The 12,444-nt window shown below is 40.2% G+C and overlaps 1 protein-coding gene across 9 annotated transcripts in view; it reads left to right on the forward strand.

The window, feature by feature from the left end:
• The window catches only part of TENM3 (teneurin transmembrane protein 3), a gene marked incomplete at its 5' end in the record, with an annotated part of 433,573 nt that overhangs the window by 368,318 nt on the left and 52,811 nt on the right, over window positions 1–12,444 (forward strand). For all 9 annotated transcript variants that reach the window (XM_080797211.1, XM_080797212.1, XM_080797213.1 and 6 more), the window contains 3 exons: window positions 5,350–5,566; window positions 6,584–6,703; window positions 7,331–7,592. In XM_080797211.1, the coding sequence (XP_080653337.1) occupies window positions 5,350–5,566; window positions 6,584–6,703; window positions 7,331–7,592 (599 nt within the window). The remainder of the gene's footprint in view (window positions 1–5,349; window positions 5,567–6,583; window positions 6,704–7,330; window positions 7,593–12,444) is intronic.

Below are 12,444 nucleotides of genomic sequence, written 5' to 3' on the forward strand. Positions count from 1 at the left end.
GGGTGAAAAAGAAACCAGACTCAAGGGTGAGTGAGCACAGTGCTGAGTGTTGGAGAAGAGTAAGAAAAGAAAACCAAGAGGGTGTTTGCTGCATCTTCAAGACATCATTTCGATCTGTTTCAATCTAACTATGTCTAGGAACTGAATCCATTCTTCCATTCCTTCAGCAAGTACATAGTACACTGACTTCATGCCAAGACGTGTACTAGATACTGGGAATACAGTGGTGGACTCAGCTCTCAAGGAACTTCATGAGCCATTGCCTGAGCCACTGGCTGAAGGAACGGGGAGGGGGCCCGGGGTTCCAGAGAGTAGGGGGCTAGAGAACAGGTCAGAGGTCTCTAGGCAGAGGAAACAATAATGATGAAAGCCTTTAAAAGCCACAGTTAAGAGTTCTAACCACTCAGAAGGCAGCAGAGGCCAAATAAAGGATGTATCTTAGCTAGAGAAATGAAGTCATCTCATCTGATTTCTACAGAGATAACTCTGATGGAAGTGTAGAGGATGAATAGTTGGGGCAAGGCTGGGACCCAGGAAACCAAACTATTGAAGAGATCTTGTTGAGAGACGAGCATGGTGGCCTGAGGGGTGGTTTCAGTGAAATGGAAAGAAAGAGACTGATTCAAGAGATATTTGGGGTGAAGAAAAGAAAAGACCTGATAACTGATTAGGTAGAGAGAAAAAGGAAGAGAGGAGTCAACGATGACACTCAGGTCTCTACTTTGAGAGACTTGATGGATAGAAGGTGGAACCATTCATCAACTAGGAAATACAGAAGAAAACAGTATGTTTAGAGGAAATTAGATATGCTGTATTTTGTACCCACTAAGCTTTTGGTGCCCATATAATATCCAAATGGAAATATCTGGAAAGCAGTTTGTGGATCTGAAGTGCAGAAGAATGATTAACCTAGACATGTGTGAACATAGAGATAAAACCCACAGAGAGATACACACAAAAAACAAGAATAGTCAGAAATTCAAACATGATTCCAATTCAGTAATAAATGAATTTCATGCATGTCACAGAACGGTGACTTTAAGAGGTAATGAAAGGTTTACCTATCCACTTTGAAAATTCTGAAGTCTACAGATAAATTATTCCATCAGAATTTCTATCTCTACCACTAACTTGGAATGGGGGAAAGGGGCTTCCAAATACTGCAGGAAAGGGTGGTGGACATTAATTATCTTTTGAGTAAAAAAAGAAAATACCTTAAAAGAAAATGCATGGGGGCACCTGGGTGGCTCAGTGGGTTAAAGCCTCTGCCTTCAGCTCAGGTCATGATCAAGGGTCCTGGGATTGAGCCCTACATCAAGCTCTCTGCTCAGCAGGGAGTGTGCTTCCCCCCGCCCCCCCGCTTGCCTCTCTGCCTACTTGTGATCTCCATCTGTCAAATAAATAAATAAAATCTTAAAAGAAAAAGAAAATGCACGACTTTTTATCCAGTCAGTAAATTAAGGTTTTGAAAAACAGGTTCAGCTATCCATAGCTACTTGAAAGCAGCATGTGAGTTTTGACAAGCAGATCAAAGCCAGCAGAGGGATAACCTCGGAGAAGACCTGGAGTCAGAAGTCTTAATAATTTGGCAAAATATGCATTGTCTAAATTGCCAGAAACAACGTCAAGAATGATTGGAAGAATACAAGGAAAGAGAACAGGGTAGAAACATTAAAGTAAGACCAGAGATGGCAAGCTATGACCTCTGGGGCAAAGGCTGTTTTTGTAAATAAAGTTTTATTGGAACACACCCGTTCATTTCCATAATGTCTGCAGCTACCTTTAGCTCTGTAAAGGTGGAGTTGAAAGGTGCCACAGAGACTGCGTGGCCCACAGCCAAAATTATTTACTACCTGGCCCTTTGCAAAGTAAGTTTGCCAACCACTGTTAGAGTCCCACGAAAGCCTAATGTAAGATGAGAACCTGTTTTAAGATGATAACTAGAGCTATAATGTTCAGGATTGAGTGGATGGAAGCATCCACTAGATGATCTGCTTTCCAACAAAGTACCACTCATATTGCAAAGAAAGAAAGACTCTTAACTGATCATTGAATTTATTATTCAGTGGGTTTTGAGCATTTATGATTTTTTTTAGATTTTTCATGATTAATTCTATTAGATATGATGTCTATACCAATATAAATTTAAACCAACTGAATATCCCTGGTACTAAAAGGAATCTCAACGATTTGGGGAAGCTATTCCCCAAAGACAGTTTTACTACCGTGTACATTTGAGCAAGTGGGTAATCAACTTAGTTGTATTAGGTAGCCCTAGCTATGTAAGCACAAAGAATGAAAAATGTTTTCTCAAGTTATAGGGAGCCAGATTCATAACCATCCGTCACTTGCTTGGGCAAGTTACTGATAAACTCTGCAGAAAAATAACAAACTATGTGTCCCTGCATCTTGGCTGTTGAAAATGAGATTCTTTGTCTGATTGATGTTAGCAGAGAGGCTTGTAAAAATGCATTTCCAGCTGATTAGTTCCGAAGGTGTCAATCTCTTGCAGTCTTATGACCCGCAGACGACACGCCAGATGTACATTTGCTTTTTATAAACTAACAAAGATGAATGACTACATGTGAGCATTCCTCTTCGGCAACCTATTGCCTAAAGGAAGATACTGGAGTTGTGGCGTGGTTGGGGGAGAGAGGCCGAGGGCATCTAACCTTTAATTTATAAGATTAACAGAGATAAAATACAATAATTGGAAGTCCTTTCTCTAGTGAGTAGTTTCTATTTAGGTTAAAGAATGAATGTAAGGGAAAAACCTGCGAGAATATAAAATATTTGTGTTAAATGATTCTCCCAACCATATGCACACCCATTCAAAAGTCATGGAGTAAGAACTCTTAAATATATCCTAAAACACATAAATGAAGATTCCTTGTAGTCTCAATATATAATCATGGATTGTTACTGAAGGGGTTTTATTTTTTAATTGGTTTCTTTTGAAGCCAGAAATGATACTGGAACATTAGTTCAATAGTCTACTACTTTAAAAATCCAAGCCTTAATAACTATTTCTATTTCTTTGAGAGAGAGACAGAAAAAAATATACAATGTATTGCATTATTATAGCTTCGTGAAAAGTAAGCCTGTAGCATAGTTTTCTCTTTCTTCCAGAAATACGGAGAAACACGGAGATATTTTTCATCCTCGCGGCCTTTTGGCTAAGAAAGTAGTATTTTGATAAATTTATATAAAATTTCAAAGCTCAGTTTCATTTGATTTGCTTAAAACATGATTTAAATTTTTATCAAAGGAATAAAACTACACTTTCAAATAATTAACACATTTCTAAAAAAATATAACAGACATCTACATAAAAGTTATGTAACTATCATAAGGAAACAATATATAGGAAGATCTGCCTGTCAGAAATTCTGACTCATCATGGTAACAAATTAAAATATGAATGTAAAAGGAGTCCAACGCCCTAAATTTAATTCAAGTATTCATGTATTAAGCTTGTTTTTCAACTACAAGGGAAATAGTGAAGGGATTTTTAGTTGTTGTCACTAGATAAACTAAGTCTCTTTTGGTATTAAGTGACAGAAAACCTAACCCACACAGGCGTAAGGAAGAAGAGAATGGCTTGGCTTCTGCAACTGAAAAGCCCAGGATCACAGGTGCAGCTTGTTGCAAAAACCCTAAAGATGCCACAATGACCTCTTGTTTTTCTCTCCGGCTCTTGGTTCTGCTTCTTCAATGGCTGCATTGCCTGGGAGGTTCTCCTGTAGGAGCAGCTGGATTGAGGCAGCAGTCCCAACCTCACAGCCTTACAGCTCCAACTGCTGGGGGTGAGGGAAGGGGGCATCTCTGCAGACGGTTCCTGAAATTCACTCCAGATAGACAAGTTAGGTCAAATGGACACTTCTGAACCAAACATGAAGGGGGAAATGCACAGAGACTGAGCGGTGGGGATGGGTGGATATGGAAATGAAAGTGTACAGCTGTTGCCCAAAGAAGAGGAAATGAGTTTTGGGAGAACTCACAAGTGTTCGCGACAATTCTGCTTCAGGTGGGCAAAATGACTTAAGGACACTGATCCAGGGCCTCTCATCTCTTGTTTCTGACCTTACCTGTGTTGTTGCTGACCTACTTTTAGACTGGACAACATAACTCAATTTAGTCTATTTTCTTGCATCTGGGTTTGCTGTCAGATAATGAAGGGGCAAACTTATATTCTATTAATAAGAGTGGCCTAAAGCCAAAACAGCTTTGTGGCTAGTGTGGGTTTTTTTTTTTTTTTTTCAAATAGAAGTTATTAGAAAAGCCCTTGTGTAAATAAAATATGTAGGTCAACTAGATATTTTCAACTGAGTTCGCCATAATAAGGTCACACTAAGACTTGAGACTTGGGTTTGAAGACCATGTGTCCAATCTCTCAAGAACAATTTAAAGTCTTCAGAAACTAATGTTTTTATTAACTATACTGAGAAAAGTCATTGCCAAGCAGATCAAAATCCATGTGTCAGCTGGTCAGTGAGAGAATGATCTTAAGGGATAATGTCACTAAGTCATTGTAACCTAACACTCTTGTCCACTAATGAGTTGGTTTATATGTTTCAAACAAAATACTTACATGGCCATGGAAGGTGATTTCCTTTTGATGTTCCTGGAGAAGGCGCTAGCAGATTCTTTCTATCCATTACGTTTTTCACATCACCAGCACTGTAGGTCAATTTTCTTGTGGTAGGCTTCTTGTCATTTCCAATATTACGACTCACTTAACATTTGTCACATTTTAAAGTAACACCTCCATTTTCATGGCCGTCCTATGAGGGGCTCAGGGTCCTGTTCAACATTTGAGGGATGCCTTCACTTTATCTGGAACATAGTTTATCTTCCTGGGGAAAGCTATGTCCTCGAAAAGTGGTTGGCTCATCTCATCCATTGTACCTTGAATTGTATTAGGTTCACTTCACAGACTTTCATTTTCTGACCTTTCCCCAAATTTTAGAACTTCACCCTGCATAGGTCCCAAACCACAGACCCATGGGGCTCCCTGTGTTAACTCCAACTACACTTTCTCTAAAATAGAGAAGGCGTCCATAATTAGACTTAAAACAAATCTATAGTCCTTCCTACTCCTAAAAGATTATTCCAACCAGCAATTTTTTATTTCTTGCTCAGAATCTGCCGTCTCCAATCCAAACATTTACTCCACGTGAAAGAGGCTGCCAAGTCTTGTATTAATATTTTATCTGTTTCCAAAAAGCGTGCCTCATAGAAATCACTCTCAGAATCCAGGAAGAGTCACTGGATCTGAAAGAAAACAAACCAACGAACAAAACACGTACCAAGAGGAAGTCTCTGACCGGCTTGCGCTTCTCTCCACAGATGGGCTCGTTGACTGTATGGACCCCGACTGCTGCTTACAGAGCTCCTGCCAAAGCCAGCCTTACTGCCGAGGACTGCCCGACCCTCAGGACGTCATCAGCCAGAGCTTGCAGTCCCCCTCGCAGCAAGCCGCCAAAGCCTTCTACGACCGAATCAGTTTTCTTATAGGGTCTGATAGCACCCACGTCATACCTGGAGAGAGCCCTTTCAATAAGAGGTTAATGCATTTTCTCCTTCACGTCGATTAGTAGCCATGTTATCAGTAGTTCCGTGCACGTTAGAAGAAATGGGGAGGACTGTGAATTTGAGGAGCGAGCTTTCCCTTTCAACGCAGTTTTTCCTCTTTCGGCAAATTCCTCACCAAACTTCGCATCTCAGGCGTTTTTGACACAGTTCACGTGCTTTGTCGATTTCAGTACCTGAGCCGTAACAGGACATCCCATTAAGGAGTCAATAAATCTTCATTTAACTAGTTGATTTTGTTAGCGCAGTTGGAAATGTTTCAAGAGAAGCAGTGAAAAGACCCCAAAAGGCAAAACAGAAGTGAGCTTTTTTTTTTTTTTAGCTGAGCTCGCTAAATAATATAAATTATGAATTAATGTAATGGAACTGCTAACGGCATGGCAATAAGATTGCATAAGCTGTTTGACTGGTGCTTTGCAGAGCAGTAATGACCTGAAAATAAACCAGTAAGTGAAAGCAGGTGTCTTGTGTCTCGCTGAGTAAAAGAAGATGATTTACACTAGAACTCCTGGATCTGCCGTAATTTAACAGCATTAATGCAGTTAGACCCAGCAGTTGATTAAAAGTTGTTGCACAAATGTGCCTTATTGCCCCTTTAAATCTTATACTTCTTGGTCCCTGCAGATTTACGGATTGCCTTGGAATTAATTGGAAGGTATACTTTTCTTCATGTAAGCGCCAGATATATGACTTATGAAAAAGCACAGTTTATAATTTGAAAAAATCCATCTCTAAATTATGGGTCTTGATAACTCTCCAAAACCCAGATTGCAACAAATTAAAACCCCGGGCAAACACCAGGCATTTAGAGAATGTGAATTGTGCTGAATTAAAAGGGGCATTGTCTTGGGACTCTTTCAGGTCTGGTTTTTGTGAATAACAAGTGTGTGTGACAGTGTTATTTTATGCTTAGGTTGAATTATCTCTAAATCATGATAATGTGGGCCCGAGAAGACGAATGTTCGTTTTAATTCTTCTACTTTTCCCACAGCCTTGCATCCGTCATCAGGGGCCAAGTACTAACTGCTGATGGAACTCCACTTATTGGAGTAAATGTCTCGTTCTTCCATTACCCAGAATATGGATACACTATTACCCGCCAGGATGGAATGTGAGTTAAGTTAGTCCCACGGCACTCCCTCTGTTTGAAATATTTTCAGTATAAAAACTGGGCATCCTTTTATCTCCCAGTATGTTTTATTATCCCTTTTAATATAGAACCGCATCAACTTATAGGCTCCAGAACTCTGTGACAGTGTGTGTGGCAGAGACTTAAAGTCACAGGCTCGTGTAGCTCCTTAAAAATTGATTTCATTTGCTAAGACATGATAACGGTGTTATGGTTTGTAGGAGAATTTTCTTCGTTTGAGAAGATTCATGTTGAAATATTTAGGAGTGACCTTCCATAACACCTACTACTTAAGCTTAGATGGTTCTGTAAAAAATAAGTAGGTGGGTAGATAGATAAAGCAAATTTGATCGCTTCTCGGCCTTTTGGCTAAGATCAAGTGATAAAGCAGATTTGGAAAGATGTTAATAAATTGGTAAATCTTAGTAAAAGGTGTCTGGGTGTTCCTTGAATAGTTACTTTAATAATCCTGTAGATTTGCAACTCTGTCGTATATAGGTTGGGAGAAAAGTTGGTTTTCTTTGTAAAGCGAATTTATTTAAGGAGCTGAGTGTTGTTGGAAGTGGTATGGGATCAAATAATTCACCAAGTCATCTTGTTTTTTCTTAGGTTTGATTTGGTGGCAAATGGCGGGGCCTCTCTTACTTTGGTCTTTGAACGCTCCCCATTCCTCACTCAGTATCATACCGTGTGGATTCCATGGAATGTCTTTTATGTGATGGATACCCTCGTCATGAAGAAGGAAGAGAATGACATTCCCAGCTGTGATCTGAGTGGATTTGTGAGGCCAAATCCCATCATCGTGTCTTCTCCTTTATCTACGTTTTTCAGATCTTCTCCTGAAGACAGCCCCATTATTCCCGAAACACAGGTAGAATGTTCTAGCAGGCAGTACTTTTAAGGAAACTGTTTTCAGATCATGTGGTTTCCAAAGAATCTTGAAAAAGGATTTGCAGAATTCCAGCACTATCCTAAATCATTCCACAGATGAAACATAGAATGTAGGGCATATAGGGGTGTGTGTGTGTGTGTGTGTGTGTGTGCGTGCATGCGTGCATGAATAGTTAATACTATAGTAGTATATCTAGTTATTTCTTAAAGATGTATTCAAAATACTTTTTTGTTCAGGCTATAACTATGTCTGTTTATATTTATTTAGTTGTAGCTAACAGCTTAAATTCAACAGCTAATAACATCTTCGTTCATGCACTCTTTCACTGGAAAAAGGTTTTGATACCAATATGCTTCTTATGTCCTGACTGACATGGTAACAAGTGCTGTTATACGTGGTCATTACTCTCAATGACTTACTGTTTAATTATAATTATAAGTTTAAAAAGTGTTCAGAAAAGGTGATTTTTGCAGCAAATGTTCCTTAATTTTCTCAAGATATTTTTATCTGAAAAAACTTGGTATTAAGTCTTAACGTTCTAACAATTTGTGATAAAGCCTGTTCTCCTCAGGGGGGAAAAAAACTATATAACTTTTCTAAAAATAACCAGACTTTCACTATTCCTTTTATCTTCTGAAATATCTGGAGATTGTCTTCCTTCCTCTTTCTGTCCAATTAGAAAAACCTTGAAGTCTTAAAGATAGGACATTAGGTACAAGAATACTGGACTTTATTCATAAATGGCTAAGTAAAACTATGTGGTCTTTATTTTTTTAAAGGATTTATCTGTGAGAGAGACAGGCTGAGCAGGGGGGGAGGGGCGTGAGCACGGAGCTGGACACAGGGCTCCATCCCACCACCCCGAGACCATGTCGTGAGCCGAAATCAAGTTGGTCGCTTCACCAACTAAGCCACCCAGACACCCCAGAAATATGCCGGTTCTAAAATACAGCAGCATGGGGGCACCTGGGTGGCTCAGTGGGTTAAAGCCTCTGCCTTCAGCTCAGGTCATGATCCCAGAGTCCTGGGATCCAGCCCCGCATTGGGCTCTCTGCTCAGCACGGAGCCTGCTTCCCTTCCTCTCTCTCTCTGCCTGCCTCTCTGCCTACTTGTGATCTCTGTCTGTCAAATAGGTAAATAAAATCTTTAAAAAATAAAATAAAATAGGGACGCCTGGGTGGCTCAGTTGGTTAAGCAGCTGCCTTCGGCTCAGGTCATGATCCCAGCGTCCTGGGATCGAGTCCCACATCGGGCTCCTTGCTCGGCAGGGAGCCTGCTTCTCCCTCTGTCTCCCTCTGCCTCTGTCTGCCAGTGCTCACTCTCTCTCTCTCTCTCTGACAAATAAATAAATAAATCTTAAAAAACCTTTAAAAAAATAATAATAAAATAAAATACAGCAGCACAGAGCAGCTTTGTCCCATTCGCTCTTCAAATATTTATTTGACACCAGGCATTGTTAGAATAGAGAGAAGCAGTAAGCCAATCAGACCAAAGCTCCTTGCTCTCAAGGAGCTTTAGAGTTAATGGGAAGAGAGACAACAAATGTACAAATGTATGTCAGCTTGTGAATACGACTTACTTTTCAAAGATAAAACAGGGTCAGTTGACGGAGGTACAATTTTGCAAGGTGTGGTCCAGGAAGACCTCTTTGATAAGTTGATGTTTCAGCAGAAGGATTAAGAAAATGAAAGAATAAACCCCAAAATAGAAGGATATTCCAGTTAGCGCTGGGAGCAAGTTCAGAAGCCCCGAGCAAAGACCATGCTTGGCTTGTTCACACAGTGGCACAGAGACCAGCAGGTGTGGCTTGAGGGAAGGGGTGACACACAAACCACCTATCATTGAAGACCGTGGCCGCCTTTTTTTTTTTTTTTTTAAGATTTTACTTATTTATTTGAGAGAGAGAATGAGAGCTCAGGGTGGAGGGGGCACGGGGCAGAAGAGGGAGAGAATCTCAAGCGGATACTCCTCGCTGAGTGTGGAGCCCAGTGCGAGGCTCAATCCCACAACCACGAAATCATGACCTGAGCCAAAACTAAGAGTTGGACCCTTAACCAACTGAGCCACCCAGGCGCCTCTACTGGTTTCCTTCTTAAAAGGACACTGTAGTTGCTACACTAAGAATATTCTATATTGGGCAAAGGTTGAAACAAGGAGACTAGGTAGGAGACAGTCTCAGTAATTGGAGAAGTGATGATGGATTGGACAAAGGGAGTTGGGGCCGAAGGGGTAAGAAGTGGATGTGTGCTAACGGGGTCCAGGGCAGAGGTTGGGAGTAAAACGTAAACTTGGGGGTCATTAGTGACACAGAAAAATAGAAAGCATAAGAGGAGATCCCCTAGGGAAGGAGTGCAAATAGAGAGCAGAGAAGATGAGCCAAGAAGGTCTGGGATAACAGGTTAAGAACTCTCACCGGCGAATACAATGCGGAAGAGACACCTCAATGATTTACTGCATAACAGTCAAGCCAGCTTTGAGCTAAAGCTTTTGGAAATTCATTATAACCTTGTGCAATGTAGTACTTCCTCCCCAGGGGCCATCTTGCAGTAGCTCTGAACTTCTTAGCCACTCCTTAAATAGATTTAACCTCGAGGCTCTGTCTATAGGTGGCAGATGTTTAGCAAACTGAGTCATTGAAATGGGTTTCAAATAGCCAATGTTCCCAGGAATGCATGAAGGGTTTGTTGGGTTTTTTCCCCCATTCCACCAAACAGTCTGCAGACATTTAGTAGAAATTTACTAAGAGCCTAGCATGTATGAGGTACTCTACAAGGATAAAGAGAATAATAAAGACATGAATTCCCACCATTCTAAATGTGATCCGGATTTGAAGGAAGAGCTCTGCATGTTCAAAAGAGAGGTCTATTCCTAAGGAAGCCAAAAAGAGCATCCCAGAGGAGGTTGGCCTTCAGAGTGGGGAAAGGATATTCCAGGTTGAAGACAATGTGAGAGCAACCGCACAGTGGTAAAAACAAATGAGAACATATTAAAACTGGTGAGCTACTTAAATATAGGGCATAGAAGAGACAGGTTGGGGCTAGATTATGAGTGGCCCCAAAATACCACACAATGGTATTGAATTCTTTAGGCAATTTAGAACCAGAGGCCCCATGGTCCCTTTTTCGGATTTCTCTAAAGCTAACTCAGGAGGCAAAATGTGTAATTGATAGAAGAAGACAGAGAAATCAGTGAACTGACTACTGTTCACTGTATTTCTATACATATCTGGCACCGAGATGGGGAGGGCCCAACACTCAGAATGGTAGTGGAAATGGAGAAGAGGGAGCACATTTGACTGAGATTTGGAAGGTAGAATTGACAAGATACAGTTTCTTTCTTTTTTTTTTTTTTTTAGTGACTGGATATGTAACTTTATTATAAAATAAAATATTTATTAATTTACTATAAAACAAAACAAAAATAACAAAATTAAAGAAAGTCTCATATTTTATTACCTTTTTTATTTTAACTATAGTGTCTAACTGAATATTTAATGGGGTGAAGAATGGGGCTTAGAGATCACACAGCTGGCAAAAAATAGGCTTGATGTTTATTTTTCCTCCCTGGCTGGGTGTACTTTTCCCACTAATGCAAAATAACACGGTCAAGTTAAATTACATAGGAGAAACACATGTTTTAATGAACTAAATTACAGATATTTGTTCCATGGAAGTAGGTTAATGATGACAAAGATAATAATCTGTTATTAAAATCAGGGATAACATATGATATTTCGAATTAGAGAAGCAGCTCCTACCAGATCACGGGAAGTATCTATTTAATTAATGAAAGACTGCCTTACGTATAGAAAACCTATCAGATTTATGAGAAAGTATTTTGAAAATAAATTAAGAGGAAATAAATTATATGCCTTGGGGTTCAATCACTTATATTTTCAGAGCCATTTCAAGAGTCACGGAATCCATTTTTCAAGCCAACCCACTGATATTTCACCCCAATGATGGAAGAACAATGAGTTCCATTTACATTATTCACTCTGTAGCCTACAGCCACACCAAAGTGCTGTCAATCTTCAATGTAATGTTCTCTGTGAGTCTAACGGCTCTAGAAAGTTTCCGTACGGCCATAAACTATTTGGCTTCAGAGTCTCTGTGGCTGAAGTCAGTGCGCATGTTCCGTAAGGAAAACCCCACGGTTGTGAGCAGGTGCTATGAGCAGAGCTATGCCTTTTCGTCCATGGCACTGCATCCAGTCGCTTTTGACACCACCGCTGGCCCCTGGCCACAGTGGTGGTTTGCTCAGCCCATTCTCTGGTGCTACTCGCTTATACGCAGGCTGACCACTACAACCTCACTATCCTGGGCCCTACGACAATCATCGCAATTTGGAGACAACAAATAAACCATCAGTCCCAACTGTTCTTTGCAAGAGGAGCTGGATTCTACTGACTGCTACATCGCTGTGCTAAGATTTTTCTAACAGTCTGAATAATGAATCTTGGTCAGCCAATATGGGGAAATCTTGAAGAATGTTATTTAATTCTTGGTGGACAGAATGGTTACTTCTTGGTGCAGAGTCTTGAGCCTAGACGGCCTTGTACTTTGCAAGATCCATAGTGTAGGAAACCCCTGAAGACCTACCATTGTTAGCCAAATAGGAGCTTAGCAGCAGTCATTAGCATCTGCACTGTCACGAAAGACATTATACGCTACACAAATATGTTTTCAAAATAATTAAAATTTTCAAAATAATTAAATATTTCTAAAATACTTTGGCATAGGTTGGTATAAATTTGTTGATGTTCAGTGAGCCAGTCGCAGTGATGGGTCAGTTGTGGGGTTAAGAATATGAGCTTTTAAAATCTAAAAAG

Source organism: Martes martes (genome assembly GCF_963455335.1).
Source record: "Martes martes genome assembly, chromosome: 2".
Classification (NCBI taxonomy): domain Eukaryota; kingdom Metazoa; phylum Chordata; class Mammalia; order Carnivora; family Mustelidae; genus Martes; species Martes martes.